Source organism: Apostichopus japonicus, chromosome 7 (genome assembly GCF_037975245.1).
Source record: "Apostichopus japonicus isolate 1M-3 chromosome 7, ASM3797524v1, whole genome shotgun sequence".
NCBI classification, from domain to species: domain Eukaryota; kingdom Metazoa; phylum Echinodermata; class Holothuroidea; order Aspidochirotida; family Stichopodidae; genus Apostichopus; species Apostichopus japonicus.
This window is the reverse complement of record NC_092567.1, coordinates 4,697,404-4,720,655: the sequence shown is the minus strand read 5'-3', so window position 1 is coordinate 4,720,655 and position 23,252 is coordinate 4,697,404. Positions and strand designations below refer to the sequence as shown.

The window sequence follows — 23,252 nt, the reverse complement described above, 5'->3', positions numbered from 1 at the left end:
AACTCCCATTGACAGGGTGCGACATGATTGTTATTTTGGAACTTGTAATATACTGTATACTTGTAAATAACGTAGGGGATAATTTTCAACTTAACAGTGGTGTGATCCAAGGTCAACAAAGGTCAATTAGGGGTCAAAAACAGGTGTTTTTGTGATAACTTGAGAACAAAATGTCCGTCAAGGTTGGGAGTTACGCTAAATGTAATCCAATAGTGGACCCGCATCTTTGTGACCGTTGACCTTAGGTTGACCTCTGGTGACCTGTATAAGCTTCTTTAGTTATTTGAATTTCTTGTGGCCATCCAGATCATAAATGGTCTTTCGATCAAAAATGTCCATGGGTTGACCCCTGTGCGACCTTCAGGTGCAAAGTTGACAGATACAATTAAGGTTTTTTCTTTTTTTTTTTATAAATATATGCTCTTTTTAGGAGATATACAGGACAAAAAAAAAAAAAAACAAGTTTGTCAATATTTAACTATATGATAGAGCTATACATGCTCTAAAGAAGAAACTAACTCCTGCTTCGATCGGACACCCGGTTCGTAAGTTATGAGATGTCAAAGGTTGGATTTGATACCTTTTTAGCAATAACAGTGTGTGTGTACATTGGAGTTCATAACAATTTTAGGATGAAGTGCACATCAAAGGGAACATTTTTCATAAAAACTGTCATGCTATCCAAGATCATTCAAGGTCTCTTAGGACAAAAACCTGCCCACTGATGGGGTGCAATACGGTAAAAAAAAAGGTCAATTATGGGTCAAAAACTCAATCTCCAAACTGATAAAAATTGTCCATGGTTGATCCCTGTGCCACCTTCATGTGCAAAGTTATCAGAGGTCAAAGTTTTGTTTAGTTTTGAGAGGTGGATCTCATGACCTAGGAATATACAGTAAAAGTAATACTTATAGGTGTCTACAGGTGCAGTGCTGTACCCATTGACTACTGGAAATGTACATGTATATATGTACAGTATACTCCAGTAGTCTTTGAGTACAGCAATGCCCCCTTACACACCAAGAGCCTGTACAGTATTACCTTAAGTATAACTGTAGACACTACAGTCTTACTGTAGTCATTGAGTATTGCACTGCTCAGGACTTACACACACAGAAGTATGACTTTACTGTATAACTGTTGACACTACTTAGTCACTGGCTACTGCACTACCCCCTAACAAACCCACAGGTATTTCTGTATAACTTAACATACTGTACTACAGTAGTCATTGAGAACTGCACTGCTCTTTGCACACCCAGAGGTGTTACTTTACCTATAACTGTAGACACTACAGTAGTCATTCAGTACTGCACTGCCCCCTTACACACCCAGAGGTATTTACTTACTTGTACATACTGCAGTAGTCATTGAGTACTGCACTGCCCCATAACACACCCAGAGGTATTTACTGTATAACTGTACTTACTATCCAGTACTGCACTGTTCCATTGCGCACCCAGAGGAATTACTGTACCTTACTGTATAACTGTAGACACTACAGTAAGTTAGTCATTGAATACTGCACTACCCCCTAACACACCCACAGGTATTTCTTTCAGGAACTTTACATACTACAGTAGTCATTGAGTACTGCACTGCTCTTTGCACACCGCCCAGAGGTATTACTTTACTGTTTAACTGTAGACACTATGTAGTAATTGAGTATATACTGCACTGCCCCCTAACAAACCCACAGGTATTTCTTTCCTGTATAACTTTACATACTGTACTCACAGTAGTCATTGAGGACTGCACTGCTCCTTGCACACCCAGAGGTATTACTTAACTGTATAATGTACAGTACCTACTGTACTCAGGGAGTTGTTATGGAACTCCCTGCTGTACTACAGCAGTCATTCAGTACTGCTCTGCTCTTTGCACACCCAGAGGTATTACTTTACTGTATAACTATATAGACGCTACAGTAGTCATTGAGTACTGCACTACTTCTTACACACCCAGAGGTATTACTTTACTGTATAAATGTTGATACTACAGTAGTCATCGAGTACTGTACTGCTCCCCTACACACCCAGAGGTAATACTTTACTGTATAACTGTAGACACTACAGTAATCATTGAGTACTTTACTGCTCCCTTTCACACACATCTCAGGTCTTATTTTACTGTATAACTTTAGATACTTGTAGTCATTGAGTACTGAACTGCTTCAGTTGCACACCCAGAGGTATGACATAACTTTATAATTTTCCTACTACTCCTTGAGTGCTGTACTACTCCTTGCACACCAAGATGTTTTACTTTACTGTATAACTGTAGACATTACAGTAGTCATTGAGTAAGTGCACTGCTCCCTTTCACACCCAGAGGTATTACTTTATATGAATGGACTGTAATGTAACATTTGTGGACAATGGAACGTATACGTTTATATGATCTGTCTAATATATGTTTTCTTTAATGTACGGACTTCTTTACATGTTAAGTTCGTATTGACTAATGTACAATGTATTTAAGTTATTTACCAGTCATTGCGGGAAAGAAACCCACAATATCTCTTTTTTCTTGAATAGCCTATCCAAGCCCACCATACATAATTGTAGAAGGATGTGACCATACACAGTATTGTGTACTTGACGTCCCAAGAGCAGGAAACGTGGCGTGTTCAGTTGGTGGCATACTACCAGAAGTCAAACTCCAATGGAGAACTTAGGAAAACTATCCTGCTCTATCTCTAACAGATCTGGAAAGGACATCAACAGAAAAGTGAGGAATCTTTGACATTTCTCTTACAACAAACTTCAAAATGTGATCAGCGCCTGAAAGAGGGATCACATTAGAGTGTTTTATAATGAGTGTTTTATACCTGAAGTTACATTAGAATTGATCTAAATATTCTCTTTTATCTTGTTCTAAGAGGTGAATGATTTTGCAATTGTGAGATCCAGTACAGTAGCCTGCTCGTGTAGTTAGAATACAGCCCGTATGTTCAGTGAATTTTATGTCTGATAGAAGTTATGCTTCTAAATGAATGGCTAGTTTGCATCTCCAATGACTTCTTCTTCGATCCGACTTATGGTTTCTAAATCTGACTTTAAGCTCCATCAGAACAACTTTATTTTTATCTGCTTTTTTATATCGCCAAAAGGCTAGTCTTTTCTCACACACTGATGAATACTGATATGTATAGTCTTAATCTATCTGAAATTGGTGCCTAATCTTCATTACCACTTGGAAAGTGCAGTTGATTTTATTGAATAATTGTTCTGTCTTTGTGATAATGTTAACCCTTTCAGATCCTCACTTAATATTTTCAAATGCTTAATTTCAAATTGCCATTTAACATGCGTTTTTCCTATTTACAGACAACAAGGGGACTTCAGGTTCATCGACAGTTGCTGTGGTTACAACCATAATTGTAGTACTTCTAATTCTGGTGGTTTTGGTCGTCTGTATGAAAGGTACCATGGTGCATAGCACAATTACTTTGCAATATATAGCAAATTTTGTTAGCTATTTTCTTGTATTCTATTTGTATTCATTGCATCTACATTATCCTTATTGACTAATAGAAAAGTATAGCAACTATTTGTTTTATCTAAATTTATATTTTTTATATTTTTTATTTTGATGATAATAGTAACCGTTGCATTGATGATGGCGTTTGTGTGTATGTGCGCGTTTGTGATGCCCAGTTTGTAAACATGATATCTCAAGAAGGGTGGTTCGGACCAATATCATATGTAATGTGTAGACTTACCACATTGAGTACAAGAAGCCTATTGTTTTTGGTGAAGGTCAAGGGTCATTTGGGGTCATGAGGAGTCAAATTGTAAAAATCTGGTAAACACAATATTTCAAGAAAGGAAGGTCGGACCAACTTCATATTTGGTGAGCTTAAATTCACATTGAGTACAAGAATCCTATTGTTTTTGGTGGGGGTCAAAAGTCATTTGAGGTCACCAAGGATCAAATTGTGAAAACCTTGTAAACACGATATCTCAAGATGGGAAGCATGGGCATACCTCATATTTGATGTGTAAAAGTACCAAATTAAGTCAAAGAAGCCTATTGTTTTTGGTGGAGGTCAAAGGTCATTTGGGGTCACTAGGGGTCAAATTGTGAAAACCTTTTAAACATGATGTGTCAAGAAGGAAAGCATGACGAACAGACCTTATATTTAATGTGTAGAAGAACCTTATTGATTAAAAGAAGCTCATTTTTTTCGGGGAAGTGGAAGGTCATTTGGGGTCATCAGAGGTCAAATTATGAAAACCTTGTAAACATGATATCTCAATATTAGAAGCTTGGGCAGATCGCATAGTTGGTATGAAGGTGTATTGCATTGAGTGAAAGAAGCCCATTGATTTTGGTGGAGCTCAAGGTTCACTTGGGGAAAACAGGTCAAATGGTGAAAGCTTTGTAAACATGATCTTGCAAGAAGGGAACCTTGGACAAGTTAAGAAGCCTATTACTGTTTTTGGTGGAGGTCTAAGGTCATATGAAGACAACAAATGCCAAACATTTACTTCACTCCCCTCTTACCTGTCTCTCTACACTAACACACCTTCCTAACATAATATCATGAGGGAAGCTTGGACAGATCGCATATTTGGTATGTAATTGTACAACATTGGGCGGAGGTCAGTGGTCGTTTGAGTTCACCAGGTGTCAAATTGTGAGACCCATGTTTTACACAATATTTCAATAAGGACAGATGTCATATTTAGTATCTTGATGTATCTATCACATTTAGTACAAGATGCCTGTTGTTGAGGTGAATGGTAATTTCAGGACAGCCTCTGTCATTGTGACTTTTTTTTTTTTTCACATCACACTGCTTTTCACTGTATTACTATGTTCAAGTATGTTGTACACCCTCACTGTACATGATGTCAGATTCATGAAGAAAACTGCTGATGTTACATCATCGAAACCACGATGCATCTTTGCATTCTGGTTAATTAACCTTACATAAATTATTCCTGCAGTGTTAAACTTCCGAAGGAGTCGGAGGAAAATTGTGGAAGACGAAGAGGTAAGACTGTAATATCTGAAAATATAAATAAGATCAAGGGAAGCAAAATATATAAAGCTGTTAAACATACTGTAACGCTAATTCAGTCTAAGATTCCGGGGGCACTTAAATATTCCCTACTGAGGACTGGTGGTGGTATGGAAACAAATGCGGCTTGGATGATTGTATGTTAGTAACGACGAGCCTTTAATCTCGCAATAACACGCAAAGAATGTAACACATAGATAAACTTAAGTAAAGAAACAGGCGCTGAGATTTTGTAATCTATTACTTTAATCAGTCACGGTACATACCATAAAGAAAATGGTTACAAACGTGTCACTTGTCTGATGATCACCAAACACGTGGGAAACTCAGAGATTACACATGATTAAACAAAATATACTACTGTATATTAACTTGCGCTACCTATATTTATTGAGCATTTTTGATGCCGGAAGTGAACAACTGAATTAATCGATACACATAATATGTTGCAACAACAAGTTAACATTATACTCATTTGAAATATTTAGCATTCCTACCAATGGATAGTTTCATGTTGTAAAAGATATAAGTAATACACGCAACTGTCAGGAAATCCTCTCCCTACCAGTTTTGTGTTGAGAATAACATGTACACTACGATCATCCCTGCAGCAAAAACCACCCCATTCCCCCTGGTCTTAGCCAAAAACAGGGAAGATTAAATATCTACCTGAGTTGGTAATGCAAGCTGTACTGAACTCTTCTCTGCACAAATTCATGATTAAAAGAAACAGTGTATTTTTTCAGTGGTCAAGCCAAACTTGTCTTCACACACAGGAAAGTAGTACTGGCCATTAGAGCACTTGTGTTTGCAATCATACAGGTGACTGGTCAACTCAAGGATGAATCCTAATGACAGTATTTGGGGTAGTTTATGCTATCAAGTAACAAATTATTATGCTTGAGTGAATTAGATGAGGACAGTTTTTCTATAGGCAAGCTTGACTGCCATGTAGACTCTGAGTACATTTATATAAGAATAAGGTATAACCTACGGTTACTTAGCAACATCAAACATATTATGTTAACTTGTATCCTATTTAATAGAAAATGTTAGTTACATAGTCAAATTATTTGCAAATAGTGACTTCAAATTGATAATTTTATTGATAATATGTTTGAAAGTATCATTACCTCTCTCTTGTTTAGATGTTGCCCAAGACTAAGACTCACCGCACACCTGGTAAGTCTGATGTACAAGTTATTGCAAGCTGAGTGCAGTGAATGCTGCAAACAATACCTTCAATTGCTTTAAGATACTGTTAAATACCACGCATAAATTAAAATAAATTTCAACATACATATCCTCTACAAATGATAATGTATAATAATGTAACTGATTCCAGTGACTTTATTGCTGTCATATCAAATTCATGTTGCAGTTAACTTTACCAAATGGGGATATATAAATGACACAATAATTTCACGGTTCCTTTTGTGGTTTATGAAAATAAGATATGAACATTCTGAATACATCAGAATGCGCCCCACTTCAAATAACAGTTATGACCCAATGATGACTCCCAAATGGTCTGGGCCAAGAAGTTTTTTTTTTACACATCTTTGCCAAATGTTGGAATCGATTGTCTCTTTGCAATTAAAGCAGCTGTTGAAATAACCATTTAGTTTGAGAACAAATCTAAAGTTAAGCAATTCAATTAACATATCAAGATATTTTCTACAACAAAATTTGGTTGAGCAGCTACCAATAATGATATTCCAATTAAAAAAAAAAAACTTTCATCTGACCATTTTCATTATTGAATTTGTTCCTGATATAAAATAAGATTGTTACTAATCACACTTTTCTGGTTTCCTACAGAGGAGGAACAATTTATTAAGGAATTAAAGGCAAAGTATGAGATACTTTATCACTCCGTACAACCATTGCCTTACATCAGAGACAGAATGTATTGTGTTGATAAAGTATATGTTTATAGCGGCATTGAACGGTTAGTTCAACAAGCACATGGAAACAAAATGTGGAAACTTTTAGAGTCACATCATGAACTACTAAAGAAACCTGAGAATTGTGGTAGGCAAATTATAGAGGGTGAACCTGGATACGGAAAATCAACACTGACACTACAGCTTGCATACGAATGGTGCCAAAGGGTTCCAAAATCCCCTTTAAGTAACGTACCGATACTTATTTACCTGCGGCTAAGACAACTGAGAGGGGTGAAGTCAATATACCAAGCAATACGGCGTTTTATATTACCCAGAGACTCAGATCTGAGTGAGGTTATAGTGGAATCAATCATAAAGAATTGTTCAGGTGTATTGGTTATTTTGGATGGATTTGACGAATACCCTGATAAAGACGATCAAGAGACTGATATTTCTCTTATCCTTCGGAGAGAAATGTTACAGGAAATAGACGTCATTCTGACTACCAGGCCTTTCTACTTGCCGAAAGAATTTGCACCGCATACTGATCGAATACGTTTAACAGGTTTCAACGAGGACATCCGAGATAAATATATTCGAAAAGCAGTTGTACAGGGTGACGAACAAGCTGCCAGGGAAATAATACTTAAACTCCAACGAAACCCTCTACTCGGTGACTTGTGTCAAGTTCGTTTGTTGTTTATTTTGTTTGCTCACATGATCCACGAGAACAAAGACTTGAAGACATTCAAATCCGTTACTAGTTTCTTTCGTAATGTGATAGCTTGCTTCAATAGTCATTTGATGAACAAAACAGTTAAAAAGGTATGTTTTGGCTCAAAACATGATGAGTTGAACAAGGTTGCTTTTGAGGCATTGAGCGGTAGAAACCAACTGATTGTGTGGGATAGTACTTCCCTAAGAAAACGACTTGGGGATGACTTTTATGAGTGGTATCTTAAAACTGGAATATTTTTTGAGGAAGAAGTTCTGACTGGTGATCAATTTCTCTACAAAAAGGAAGTCAGATTCTGCCACAAATTGTTCTGTGAGTGGTATGCTGCCCACTACATTGCTGATTATCTATCTCAAGAATCTTTAACCTCTGCCACAACAGAGAGCCAGAGTGTAGCTGAACTGCTCTGTTATTTGGACCCCTTTGAACTTCACTATGTTTACAGATTTGCCTGTGGTCTTAATAAGACTGCTTCGGGTAAAATTGAAAATTATCTGCAAAACAACCTTAAACATAAAAAGTTTGCTATGATGTGTATGCTGGAACAAGACTATAACAATGAGAATATTGTTGGTGCAATCACAAAGTTGGCCTCTAAAGTGGTCCACGTACATGGCGATGACAGTCAACTACATCAGAGATCAACTTTACAAGTTTTGGAATTCGCGAGTGCAAACCAGGTGAAGTAATGTTCTTTCACTGCAATCAAGACATATTTCCTCAGATTTGTGGTCATGTGGTCACGGTCTTGTACTGTTATTGTACAATAGAATTATAATCAGTGCGTCCTTATACCTACAAAAAACAGTGCAAAACTTCCAGCCACAGGGATTCAAACCTTTGCCCTCTCATGTATTTAAGTGCTTGGTTTATTTTTCTGCCAAGTCCTGTTTTGATTTTTCCAGTTTGCGCTGCATTTCTTGAAAGTTATATAATAGCAATCGATTCATGAGATCAGATACCCAACTGTATACATACAGTATCTTCAGAGGTTGAATCCCAAAATAATGACCTAATGACCATACGAACGTAAACAATATCAAATGCTAACAACACTTAGTGTCGATGTCATTACCAATAGTGTCACTTGATTTATTGCTTTCATGTGGCCATACTGCCAACTAATAAATGAACACACTATGACATAGACAATCCAAACCTTGAAAATATTCGAATAATTTGAGTTATAGTTGTGAGGTCCCCTTTACTGCAAAAAACTAAAAGTAAAACGCCAAATGATTTATGCAGTAGCATTTCATTGCCATGGTAAGCTACTGTTGAAATGTCATTTTGACCTCACAATGTAAATGTATGGTCTAAAGTAAAGTAAAGTAAAATTTATTGATATTCATTATAAAATGACAATATAATAAAATGGACAACAGCATCTCAAAAATAGTTTAAGAAAAGTTATCTATGTATCATACAATTCAAAGTCTTAATACTTCTAGGTAAAAATGATCGCCTAAACCGTTCTGTCCGCATACGTGGGATCGTGTAAAATCTACGTGGTTTCATGTAAAAATCAAACAAATCCTTGCATAATTACTAGGAGTGTCCACATGTTGACAGAGAATAGTGTCCAGAAGCAGGCAGGCATCCTCCGTCGATCTGCCACTGCGATATGCGAATTGGTATTTGTCCAGTGATGGAATACAGTTCAATATTTCGCTATGAAGAAGTTTCTCGAAACACTTCATTTAAACACTGGTCTAACTCAATTACATAAAACCCTCCATCCGTTCATAATGTAGCATGATTCTTTAACTAGAGGATAACTACAATAAATTAACCTTGTTCATTTCTCTAACAGATTACCATAGCTTGCCTACACCTGACCATGGCCTTCAAGGAGTGTGATGGATACACTATTTTACTCCAATCTGGCCTCTCTCTCTGTCCTTTAGTGACAGTAGAAAAGATACACATAGAGACTGAGAAGGAGGGAAATGAACCGTATGCAATATCAGAGATACAGTTAACAAACATCTTCTGTTTTGCGCTTCGTTGTCAGTCTGTTAAGGAGCTGTCGTAAGTTGAATCTCATGTTTTTGTTATCATACTATGTACCTACAAGTATTCTCTCTTGTTTCATTTAAAATAACTGATTTACCAAAGTAATAGAGATAAACACAGAGCTCTGACAAAACTGGTATTAGAAATGATGTATCATCAAGAAATTGTAATCAGAAATTTTAGTGTTACAGTCATGAAAAAAGATGAGTTGTTTATGTTGGTATGACTAGCCATCACAGAATTATAACAAAAAGAAACAATGACAGTTGTGAATTTGGAAGGTAAGAATATACTTCATATATCATTGGGAAAATGTCTTACATGATATGATAAGTATCATCAAAGAGGCCAAGGTGTAATTGAACCCAACAAATATCTTCATGAATTTTGGAGGATTTAATCAGTAATGTGGTAGTATGAGATAATCCCCCACTCTTAAAAACGGAGGACAACATACTGTGCGTGGAATTGTATTACAAACAAGTCTATTTTACAATCTATCTGATTGTCTGCACACCAATTCCTTTCATGGACTCCTACGTAGCACGACCTAAGGACGAGCCTAAACATACTGTACATTACACTATTACCTTCCTGCAGTTATAGGCTAATTTGCTCATATTAAACAGCAAAATGATGTCCACAGTAAGGTGTTTCGATTCCAATCATTTTGAAGCACTTCCTAATCATTTCCTATATGGAATTGGGTTCATAGCAAGACTGTTTTGCTATCTTTCTCTCATGTTGGTTTGTTCTTCCTTTCTACTTCAAAGGTTCAGTGAATGTCTGCTGCCTCTTTCACCCTCTCAAGAGTCTATCAATGCAGAGATGATATCTAGGAATATTAAAAGTAACTATCGATTCTGTCAGCATTGGTTGATAATTTGATTAAATCTAGTCATCAAGGAGTTGATATGAGAGATAATATATTGTAACATTTTCATTAGAAGTGCAAAAAGCAGATTGTAAGCCTTTGGTAAAAGCAAGAATGATGCAAAAGTAGAAAATATGACAAAATAAATTGCTTTGTCAGGAGGATTACATTGATTTCAGGAGCAGTAAGTGTTAACCGCCAACTGATTTGTCATGCTCGACACATTCCTTTGGTACAAGCTACTGTAATGGCAATGTTATTAACTTATCATACCTATACTTAGGATATTTGTTTAAGAACATTACTTTAAGTCTAAACACCGAAATCGTGTCGTTTTAAGTCCAGCCATATTTATTGGATGAAAAGCACCAAAATTCAAAGTTAGGTCTTAAGTGTTCCATTTTTAGTGTAGAGGTATCCGTTTCATTTATGTGAAGAAGTTAATTCCTCTCCTTCATAAATCCTGAAATATCTTTAAATTTAACATATTTTTACATACTTGTCATCATAGTATACTGGCGAGACTACGGTTACAGCCTGAATCTCCATTCTGGTGATTGGGAGGTATGATTCTTTTCTTTTTAGTTGCCAGGGCTTTTTGTTATTGTGTGTGTCCATTAGTGCAGAACAAGTTGGAAGTAGTGTAAATGCCGACAACCACTAGACAACGACAGAGATCATGACATAGCTTAGGGAAAATAACGTATAGTTCTAGATTGTGGAACAATATTTTAAAATATGAGTTGGTCATTGGACATTTTTGATTACTAATTAATTCAGATCATTAATCAACTGAAGATACTCAAGGAAACCGTGTATGACGTTTCTTTTCTATTGAGACTATTTTAAACTTTTCTGTACATAGTGGTAAGTCTGGTAGTATGAAAAGGACGTTTTGCTGGATGTGTTTTGGACTTATTTTCATAACAATGGATTTTCTATAGTAATACCAATGATACTACAATTAGAATAGTGAAAAAAGTAAAAACAGAGAGATAAGTTTACACTGCTTCATTTTGTGTTTATTTTCAGGTTGATAATATCAATATTATTGAGTCACTGTGTTCAGAGAGGTTACAGATCTGGACTAAAGATAGTAAATTACAACAGAATTGTACTTTGCAGCTACTGAAGAACGCATCTAACAATGATGTAAGTCAGTAGTCTATTATCAAAATCCCTATGATGGACTAGATATGTCAAAATACATCATTCCCATTATGTACTAGATACTGTATGTCATCCCCATGTTATTAAGTGTTTTATGAAGATACGATAGCATCATTTTGCATTTTGAAAATTTGATTCATTGTCTTCAACAGTGTTAGGAATACAGGAGTTTGCATCCGGAACGCAAAGTTCCAGAGATGGATGCAAACACTTCACATTGCGTCCCGCGGATGGAAACCCTAAGTACACACATTCACAACTAGGACTATATGCAAAACATAACAAAACAAATTTTTGAATGAATATCTTTTGAATGAACATTATTTTCCAAACCTCAGGATAACCAAAATTTCTTCCAATCATTCTGATGATTGAATTTGTCTTAAAGCAAATAAATCATAGCAATCAACCACAAGGTACGGAGTTATAACTCCGTACCTTGTTATAACAACATTTACATCACAGAGATTTACATGCAAACAATAGTCATGGTTCTTTTCCAAACTTCCCATGATCTGATTGGCTAATAGTTCCTTACCCATTGTCTGGAAACATTCTTGTGTCTGTAGTGCTCAATGAACACAAATTATGTAAATTAACAACAATTTAAAATTACTTTCCGTGTAGAGATGTTTGTGCTATAAGCTATCATATGTGTGCACTCAAATATCATAACATTAGGCCCTGTTGACAGTCATGGTATGAAATTTTTGTTGAATTTTTTCTACGATATCACGTAATATTTGAGTCATTGTTTTGATCCAAAAAATTTGTGAGTTGAGACAAGTTAGGAATTTTGTATAAAAGGTAACATCTCAGATACTAAAAAATTATTTTCACATCACAGTACGTTTGTTCTCTCCGCATTGAGAGTTGCTCAAGTAATATGTACATTCATACCGCAGTACTTTCTTTGTTGCAAAGTTTTTCGCACTGTCTTTGACCATGTGCCCCACTGATTTAATTTTCTTGTGCAACATTCATACATCGTCAAGAGTAGCTATTGAGGCTTGAGTTTTTATTGGACTTTGTGTGAAGAGATATTTACATACTGTAAGGGGCAATGGGTCGGAACTGGCCGGGGTTGGGCCAACTTGCTAATGGTGGTTGAGGAAAGGGAAAACTTTGTTCAATTTTAAATCAAACTTATGAATAACATTGCATTGGTTAACTGTTAATGGTAACTTACAACAGGGCTTCATAAAAGTTGTGAGCAAGTAGTTCTAGGCCTTTAGGGATGTGTTCTTGTGTCGTCGAGATATATTTATATTTTCTACAAAATTTAAGGGGCTCAATCAAATGAGTTAAACTTGCAGTGTTTTTACTTTTACATGTTCTCTCTAAGCACTCCTATTACTTAACATGAATTTCCAACATTCACAGCATATGCATAGCCTATAACATTTCACACACGCTTTGTAAGGAAGTTGTTTACCATGCAGTAGTATGGATTGTGTGATCTAGGAAAGCATATATGGTAACTAGTCTACGGTAAAATTCCTCGCTTCGGAACTTTGAAAGTCATTTTGTTGGTGTATAATAGTTACAGGTTTATCATTTGATGATTTTTTGTGCATGGCATAGACCTATGCCAATGTGCTTTCAGGGTTCATTATAGCTCAGTATTATGTGTTCCTGTAGAGGTATTTTACATTGCATTTTTCATGGAGGACTATATGGACGCAAGTTTTTCTGAGCGGACTCAAACGCTGTTAAACTTTTAATCCTAGTAACCATACTGGTCTTCACGGTGTACTAACTTTCACGCTAAATGTACACATAAGATAATCATATCATAATGAATTATTTTTCCAAGGAGTACTCCAGCTAGTGGCACACATAACACAAGATGATTAAAAGATTACATATCACTCTGTAGTGACAATATATCTATAATTCATAAGGTGTTTGGTTTGACACAATAACAACAGGAGGTTTAACATAACTAATTCATATGAAGAAATTTTCTCACTACATTCCTAGTCTAACAGTCCATATTTCATCCTGGTTATCATTCATATATCAGCCACTTTGCACATTTTATGTTTCATGCATTTATTCATTTTAGTGTTAATGTCTTTTTTATACATTGTGTACTATGTTAGATAAAGAAGTTGGATCAACCCATATTAAAAATGGTGAAGAAAAATGTTGTTTCTGTTAATAATAATGTTAGATTTCAATAAACAAACTTGAGCCTAATCGTAATAATGCGAAGAGTGGATTTATGCTAGTATTAAGATGGATAAGTGATACCTTCAGGAAAGTTACTGGCCACAGTAGGTTATAATCGTATATATAATCGATATAGCTCTAACTAATTTCAATGTTGATTGAATCGTATGTTACCTTCCTTCAGATCCCCATCTTCCATCTGGAGCTTCTACAATCCTTCTCCAAGGCTGATGCTGGTAACATCATCCTCTGTTCAGGGCTGCAATTGTCCTGTCCTGTGTCATTAAAGAAGCTATCGATAGATACATATGAGGAGGGAAGAGAACTGACAGAGACAGAGGTTGTTGGCATATTGATGTTTGCACAACATTCACAGCGATTGGAAAAGCTAATGTGAGTATTTCAATGAATATCGTATCTTAGTAATGCGTACCTAGATACCACTTTCACACTTTAAATAGGCATAAATACCTACAAAGTTTTATCACTATTTGCCAAGTGGAAAGATACTCTCACAGGACAGAACTTTATTGTTTCTGTATTGAGTATTTACAGACCCATTTTTTACCTTCGCCTTGTTGTTAAACTCTACATTGGATCGTGAGGAGTGGTGCTTTGTTTGGGTTAATTGTCATTTTAGGGACTTGGCAGAAAATAAGATATACTTCAAATATTTCGCAAAACAAATGCTATATCATTGAATGACTTTCCTTCTAATGAATAGCTTTACTCATTGTTTATATATGATATACAGGTTAGCTTTATCGTCTGTGTTATTGTCAATGCTTTACTCGTTCAGGTCATTGACAGTAATTGTCTGAAAAATTTACCAAAAATGAAATCGGATAACTTTTTTGTGAATTGTGATCAGGCAATTGACCAACTCATGGTTCTGCTTTATTTCACAGGTTCTTATTTTGTCTGTTGCCCCAGTCTATTGCTGCTGAGGATATTCCTTCAATATCGAAGTCAAGGAAAGTGAAAGGTACATTATTTGCATGCTCAGGTTAACCTCTGTCGATTGATCAATATCGACAGTTTGTAGATTAACGTTATGATCTGATACTGATTACTATTATTACAGCATCCAATCATTGTAGTCAATAATGTAAATTGTATTACTTATGATTGGTTGCCTGAAGTTATCATTAAAATAATAAATTAAATGTGTGAAACATCAAGCAAAGGATGTATATTTATAGACGATACTTGAGACATCAAGCCTTCTAACTTGTTTTATATTCAAAATCAAATAAAACTGTTAGCATGCTGCTTATCCACTAAGGAGCCTGTGTAAGAGAATGTGTAAAAATAAGTTGGCCTGACATTTCAATCCTACAGTAGCAGGAACTTCTTCAGAGGCTAAATGAAAAGTATCAGTTACAGAAGGGACAAAAAACACACAGAATACAAACAGTTTAATGAGCAGGGTGAACACAAAGAGATAGATGTAAGGGGATTAGTAGACAAGGGATGGAGAGAAGAAAGAAACCAACAGGGGAGGAGGAGCGGTAGGAGATTCAAAGAGAGGATTAAGGGAACAGGGTAGGGAGTAAACTGGAGGACACAGACAGAAATGTGTGGAGAAAAAAAGGGGGTGGAAGAGAGCTACGGGAAGAGGAGTGACAGGAGGGACAAGGGGAGAAGGGGGGGGAGCAGAAGAAAAGTTAGTCTTGTCCTTCCTGAATGTTGAGCTCATGAGGTTGAATAGTGTGAAGGCGTTGCATCCGCAGTCTCCCTCTGCTGTTTCGTACCAGGTCAGGGGGGCTACCTAAGGAAACAATCCCCTGTTGGGACATGTTATTCATGGTATGGTTGGGAAGGTTAAAGTGTGTAGTCTTATATTCTAATGCATGCTACATGCAGTAATAAGCTTGATACAAGACTCAAGAGAGGTGGTACAGCTGGCTGAGATGTTGTTGTTTTGACTTCTGTATTCAGAGTGTCTGTCACTGCTAGACAATTATACATACTGTACACTAGGTGTATAAATATAAACATACCACCACAGAGATATGGTGAGGAATTAAGAACCAGACTGAATTAGTATCAGATACCCTCAGGATGTTCTACAGTTACAATAATATTATGCAGTGAGGGTAATTTAAGACTGGGAATATCTCCAGATCAGGGTTTACATGAAATACATCCAGTATGTTACATATACTGTGCATCAAACGTTGCCTTTTGCATGATACATGCCAGTGAAGGGGAGACCATGATCTAACTATAATCTAATGATATTCTTTTCTAAAGAATGTCAGGTTAAATGTTTTAAAAAAACAATGATACACAAACTGGTTTATCCCGTTTCAAAGCTTTCCGCATAAATGAAAGTTACATTTTTCACTCGATAACAGAACAGAGAATGATGGCAAAATTTGCCCTTCTGCCTTGTTTTGCGCATGTTCTACATGTTAATGTAATTATGTAAAATAGCTGGGCGTAGCAGATTCTTGTACAGTCTCTTCACAATAAATTGCTCAAGGCTTATGTGACTGTAGTGTAGGTCATTGGGGTGTCTGCATGGGAGTGAAATAATCATGTTTTATTTTTATTTTGTTAATCATGGCATTGTAACCTCTTTCATTTTAGTCACTTGGTTACCGTATGATAGTGGCAAAATTTATGACCTCAACCTTGAATCTGGTCGATGGATGGTGAGTATTAAGAACTTATTAAACTATTGCTTGACAACTGGTTATAATTATCTGGAAAGAAGTATTAATGTATTCAAAGAATTGGAACTCCCCAACGACTGTTAAGTGATTTTCAAAGTGAATCAATAAAACAAGGGAACAGTTTGACAGGTAAGATGCATCAATATATTTTGCTCAGATTGTTGAGGTGGACTCACATATTGACTCAAGTAACAAGAAAATTAAACAGAATTACATCATGTCTGTATAACCTTACTTTGACCAGTGTTCGTACCGATTGATTGTTTTTCAATGAACAGTTTAGGGGGTATATGGAAAAATGTTTAACCGGTTAGTTTTCAGAGCTTTTTTTGTGTTCACTCAAGTACATTAAATTAACATTGATTGCAGTACCGTCGTGCATCTTGCCTTAAAGTAGTAGATGAAAACCTCATGCAATTATCTTCTGTATGACAGTTGAGTTTTCGAATCCAGAATCAATTGCTTCGCACTGTCAGTTACAACTGCTGCGTGTGTGTCCAGTATATCGTATAGTCTTTGCATTAACTTTTGATCAGCGTCAGTCTACGATACCGTTACATAAATATCAAAAAGATTAAGAGGCAACAAAGAACAGTTGATTCATTCTTGTCACCTTTGCTCCTGTAATTACCAGATACATGCTCCTTATTGCAGTTTGAATATTAACGTCATCAGAGTGTCGTCAAAGTGTCACATGACAGATATTATTGATATAACTTTGATCCCAAGCATCTCTGATATTCATCACAAAGTAACATTTTTCTTTGTAGCATACTTCCTTCTTTGTTTGAATTGAAAAGAAAATTAATTCTTGATTCGCCTCATAACTGTTGGAGTGATTTTGTGACGTCATATTGGTAAAGCTCATAAACCTTCCTATTGTATCTAACTTATAGTATGATGATCGTACGCTCGATGTGACAGATGCAGTTTACAGCAAGGAGGTAGGTAGTGAAGTATAATGTATTACAATACACACAAGTTCATTGGTTTAATCTCGATGAACAATGTAATGGAGGAGATTGATCATTAACCTACAAACTAATCTGAACATTTTTTGCCATGTATAGAAATATAATAATGTTTGAAAGGGACTATTCAAAAAAAAGATGGTCGCTGTGTGCACGTTGAACACAAAAGAATAGATTACATATCGCAAATAGGAAATGTTGAGTTTTGCTATCTTTATATAAGTTACATAAGGCTTGCTACTAGATCTTAGAAAACATTAGTGATTCACGGATTCATTAGACATAACAAACATAGCTTCTTAATGTTACTCTATTAACTCATATAACTATGAAAAAAGTAATAATAAGGGTAACATTAAGTTGATTGCTCCATATTTTCTAATCTCATTTGATTGACAATGTGATTTCACAAATCCCTAACAGCCATATACTTTTGCAATTTGAATTATTTTGTCATACAATAAAATTACAGCTGTCATTTATGATTGACTTCTTTTATACAGGTTAGCGAATTCCGGGAAGTATGGCAGTAAGTTATTTTTATGTGTATTTTTTCGTACGATTGGTGATTTATTGAGTTAACATACACAAATCCCTATCATGACGATAATCCCTGCCTATAGCAAATACCACCCAAATCCCCTGTTTTTGGCCAAAAACAGGGGAGATTGAAATATCTACCGGAGTTGGTAATGCTAGCCATACTGAACGCTCTTCTGCACAATTTCACGATTAAACACACAGTGTATCATTTCAGTGTCAAGCCAAACTTGTCATCGCACACCAGAAAGTAGTACTGGCCATGAGAGCACTTGTGTTTACAATCATACAGGTGACTGGTCAATTAAATAGGTGTACTCAAGGATGAATCCTTATGGCAGTATTTGGGGTAGTTTATGCTATCAAGTAACAAATTATTAATGCTTGAGTGAATTTGAGGAGGACTGTTTTTCTATAGACAGGCTTGACCAATAAGGGAGTAGTATACATCATGCTACTTCAAACCCCACCCCCCACCCTCCCCCCGTGAAGCAGCATGATATATACTACTTATGGGTTTAAGATATACAAAGGATACACACTTGTATGTAGGATGTGTATATCAAATAGGATGCAGTGACGGCCATACTTAATTGATATATATATATATATATATATATATATATATATATATATTATATAACAATATCTATTTAAGAATGAATTATAGATGACGTCGCTGCAGCCTGTTCAAACCAGCAAAGTCAAAACTATATTTTTTTGAATAGAACTGGGTAAAACAATGTTAAACTTTATTTGCATTATAACGTAGATCTATGTTCACATTTTGTTGCAACTGTTGCAATTTATCTTACTGCAGGGGTACAGACTGTCAAAAGGCTAGAGAAAGGAAACTGAAGGTACCCGAAGATGATACACAGACGCCACTGCTAACTGCCAGATCAGTATAAATCAGCCACGTAACTGCCACATCAGTATAAATCAGCCACCTAACTGCCAGATCAGAATAAATCAGTACAGGTATCAACGACGATCTTATAACATTGGTACTGAATGAACAACTGAAGTTTATGAAAAAAATAAGTGCAACATTCTTGGATTGGATTAAGTAGGTATAATGTTCAAGTACATTGAGTAACAAAACTATAACACATGCTCATTTGGATGGAAAAGACCAAATAACAATTTCTATGGAACGGATTTGAACCAGTCACCTCAGCATCACAACTCCTGCGATATAGAAACTGAGGTACCCTGCCTTAATTTGTCAATGATTCCTATATTGACATTTCTTCTGGGGTCGCTAGTCAGAAGCTATTCATTGAAAAACCTCCCTTTAGTAAGAAAGCAGTTCATTTTTCGTCACTGCCCACTTCTTCACCTTTCAAGGTTATTAGTCTGGAACGTTAGCCTGTGTTTTACGTAATCTATTCGCCAAGCCTAGCAAAGGAAACGAGTGTGGAAAAGTCACTTGCACAGCTCAAATTTCCTGTCATCTACTGCACTGATAGAGCCTATTAAAATGCTGGAGGCAGGTAAACTGTAATGGCAGTCGTATTAAAGGGCGCATTTTCAAATGGATACCTTGCATATCGTGTGGCCATGCAGGAATCACGCCCATTTTCATTCGATATAACCATTGCTTACAATTTTGCAGTTCAAAATTTTGTTTTAAATTATTTATCAATGCACTGAATGACATTACATTGAAATTTTCAGTTCCACTCTTTATATACGTAACTTACACTCTTTACATTCGTAACTTAAGTAAAGAAGGGTATAAAGAATAACATTAAACGTTTGCCATGTGGTACATAAAATTACACTATTACGTCATTACCAACAACTGTATTGATGTGGTGGAGACTTGATTACAACATAGCTTATTCGAGGTCTTATTGTAGGAAAAAATTATCAAGAAGAGAAGAATCCATAATCAACTACTTAGAAATGGTAAAGAGATCAAACAATTTAAATTTAACAAATTTAACAAGTCTCAAGCAGAGAATTAAGCAGCCGAGCACGTTTATGACTGATACAATTCAACTTCTAATATTATTCTTATGAATCTCATGAAAGTTGGAAGGTAGAACTTTGTTATACTGTTTAAGCATAAACGTACCAAACTCACTTTATATTCGCATTGTCGAATTTCAAAAAATCCCCCAAGAAACTACAATATTACATCTGGAATAACACTCACACACACAAAACACAAAATGTTACCTCAATTTGTTAACATGTTTACAATTATGTTTGTTTTTGTTAGTAGTAGGCCATATGAAGCTTTTCAGCATTTAGCATATTCTTTTGGTCCATGAACTGATAGATATTCTCTATTAACCATGACAGGCCTTTTCTGCCAACTTGTTGTGCCGTGAAAAGTCATCATTTTGTTTCACAATGACTTTCTGGTTCTGATATCAAATCCCTACCCTTTAGAAAAAAATGCGTTGGTTCACGTTCATTTTGTCTTTATTTGTAATCAATTTTGATATTTTAGGCAATTTACTATAATTGCCAATGCAGTTATATATTGTATATTAACACTTCATGAGATCTCTCTTGCATCTACTATTGTTATATACACTTTCTTACATTCCTTTTAAGAGAATGTCATATTGTAGCATGCAATACATTAAAGTCCGTAAAAGCTAACTTCGTTTGCTGCATCCTTGGAACGTATTAACTCCAGTTTTTAACTTTGGATCTAAAGAACAGGCTGGGAATTTGTATTTTGTAACACCTACATTTAAGTCATTCAGAACAATGGTAATCAAGGCAAATACTTTTAATGTCAGGAAACATGCGTGTACTTCAGACTGAGCTTACTGGAAACATCTTGACTTCACTTGTGATTGGTTATTTTAAGTATTTAATTAATTACAGCAATAGTAATATTTTTAAAGTGTTGATGTTTTCCAGTATGTTTTATAATAATCTTTTTTTACATGACGACTTTGTAAGTTACCTGAGAGAACTCATTTTTATTCTTCAAATCACTTATTCAGGAATATGGGAGAATAAATAAAGATAATCATCTTGACCTTTTTAATAATTTATTTGAGTTATTGAAACTGATTTGAAGGCTTCCTAGCCTAACCATTACTAAATCTCAATGCAAGATCAGTATTCCCTATCTGCTTACCCACGCTACTCTATGCTATCGGGAGTACCATCTCTTAATCTGACAAAGAAGGGTTTAAAAGCAAGGCCTTTAGCATGGGTGCAAATGATTTAGTGAGGAAATAAGGAGGATGTGAAAGTTCACCAGTCATGTACGTGGTAGTCATGATGGACAGGTCTCATTGATCCAAATTGATCCTTCAAGGATTAACCTGATCAATATTATAACAGAGATTCTGAAGTCATAGACACTCATGTTAATTTGTCCTGACTCCCAAACTTAAAGCTCGCTGAACAAAATACTTTGTTGAGTTACAACTCTTATAACCATTTCAGTACTTCTTTTTGTGGAATTGTCATAATAATTTAATTCTTTTTTTTTATCAGCAAACCAAATTTTATTACTGAAGCAGTCCATCTGGCTAATTCATTTTGAAAAAGTAAAAACTACTTTTGGTGAAAGTCTGTGACGTTTTTTTGGTGATATTTAGTAACAAATTGTGACCCGAGGATTTGCCAAGGAAGGGCAAATCGTGAAGGCATACTATCTAAGCAAAGCGCCACTATGGATTGGCACGAAGCGTAAAAGAAAATTTTTGCCAAAATGCCTCCCAGATCGCTGGAAATGGCACTTCCCAAGCCTTGTAAGTTGCATCTTTGCATTTTCTACTTTGAAATTGCTAGCGATATCATAAAAATATGTGCCCCGTTCGCCCCCTCCCCCTCCCCCTCCCCCCCCCCCCCCTTGGCTACACGCCTGCGGTTAGAAATCTTGCAGGAAACGTACAGGCCAAATGGAAACCAAGTGAACCCATATAGATGTGGATCATATGTGTGATTGTACGTACTTGCACTCATACACAAGAGATGTACAGATATTATGATAATCATGAGTGACAACTTGCTATACGGTCACAGAAACGACCACGAAGTGTCATTTACCTAATGCAGCATGTGTTGGATAAAGGTTTTAGCCGCCTAGTATTGTTTGGATAAATAATCTCACGCATTATTTTCTATTTATAACCCCCAAAAGACCATGCCACCAAATATTGGGGGGATATTAGATGCTATATCCCCACCTAAAATATTGGGGACATGTGCACCCCCCGTCACCCCCATGATCGCCGCCCATGGCTTTTGATGAATACGTTTTGCTGTATATAATTCACATACAGGCAGAAAAAAAATGATGACAACTGAAAATATGCTAAAACAAGCATTACCTTAGGTCATTGTAGCTCTTTTCTTCTGACTTATGGTTACATTTGCGAGCTACTGTATACGCTAATTGTGGTGTAGTACCTTTATGAAAAGCTATCGCTTCCAACAAGTATGCTAACTTCAAATCGAAACATGGCCGTCAACTGAGATAACGCAAGAATGGGTGCGGTTATTCGTGAACTGTGACTGGCCGTCTCAAGATGCCATTCCTTCTGAAATTGACAAAAGAGGTATCCCAGTCAAGTAGGTAACAAACTAATCAGGGAATCTTTGTTTGGTGTGATTTCAGAATTTATTTTAGTCTCATACTCGCAAGCATAGAGGAACTGCGATTAAATTGTTTAGAGCCTATACTTTCACCCGCCGGATGTACAAATTTTGCACGCTAAATTCCCATTCAAAGTTGTCTTCTGTAAATCGGTCTTTCATTTTTAATTTGTCAGATAAAGATCGTTTCTATCCGGAAATAGTAATCTGAAGACCATTGTGTAAGGCCAAACTTAGCCGCCTAAAATACAATGTAATGATATGTCACGCGATGTACTGTAGCCTAAGCCCGGAATCCCGTAATACTAATAGTACTGCCAGTACTAATACTATTATAATATTAGTAGGCTAGTGTACTGGTACGTATCGTCAATGCATACATTTCGCGCAGACTACTATGTTACAATGTAACTTACAAAAGTTAAGTGACACTGATACAGTGATAGCAATGCAGTGATGATATTCCCCAGTACCATAAAATAAGACATACATAATTAATGAAGTTGTAGTAGCAGTGGGCTGAATTCAATAGTTATTCTGCAGATAATGACCCCATCACTGATGGCACTAGCCCTTCCATTAATTTCCTAACC

At 36.0% G+C, this 23,252-nt stretch overlaps 2 protein-coding genes across 4 annotated transcripts in view; both read left to right on the top strand.

Moving 5' to 3' along the window:
• LOC139969965 (uncharacterized) overlaps window positions 1–21,084 on the top strand; it is a 39,354-nt gene extending 18,270 nt beyond the window's left edge. For 2 of the 3 annotated variants that reach the window (XM_071975432.1, XM_071975431.1), the window contains exons 2-16: window positions 2,538–2,730; window positions 3,330–3,425; window positions 4,956–5,002; window positions 6,178–6,211; window positions 6,851–8,334; window positions 9,468–9,685; window positions 10,444–10,520; window positions 11,056–11,108; window positions 11,577–11,696; window positions 14,074–14,282; window positions 14,798–14,874; window positions 16,485–16,549; window positions 17,467–17,514; window positions 18,045–18,070; window positions 18,902–21,084. In XM_071975432.1, the coding sequence (XP_071831533.1) occupies window positions 3,419–3,425; window positions 4,956–5,002; window positions 6,178–6,211; window positions 6,851–8,334; window positions 9,468–9,685; window positions 10,444–10,520; window positions 11,056–11,108; window positions 11,577–11,696; window positions 14,074–14,282; window positions 14,798–14,874; window positions 16,485–16,549; window positions 17,467–17,514; window positions 18,045–18,070; window positions 18,902–18,992 (2,556 nt within the window). In that variant the 5' untranslated portion in view covers window positions 2,538–2,730; window positions 3,330–3,418 and the 3' untranslated portion in view covers window positions 18,993–21,084. The remainder of the gene's footprint in view (window positions 1–2,537; window positions 2,731–3,329; window positions 3,426–4,955; window positions 5,003–6,177; window positions 6,212–6,850; window positions 8,335–9,467; window positions 9,686–10,443; window positions 10,521–11,055; window positions 11,109–11,576; window positions 11,697–14,073; window positions 14,283–14,797; window positions 14,875–16,484; window positions 16,550–17,466; window positions 17,515–18,044; window positions 18,071–18,901) is intronic. The other variant, XM_071975433.1, reaches the window with a different exon arrangement.
• Window positions 21,085–22,365: 1,281 nt separating this feature from the next.
• Window positions 22,366–23,252, top strand: part of LOC139969978 (NLR family CARD domain-containing protein 4-like) — a 585,990-nt gene continuing 585,103 nt past the window's right edge. Inside the window, exon 1 of the mRNA XM_071975471.1 lies at window positions 22,366–22,635. The gene's annotated coding sequence lies outside the window, so the exon portion shown is untranslated. The remainder of the gene's footprint in view (window positions 22,636–23,252) is intronic.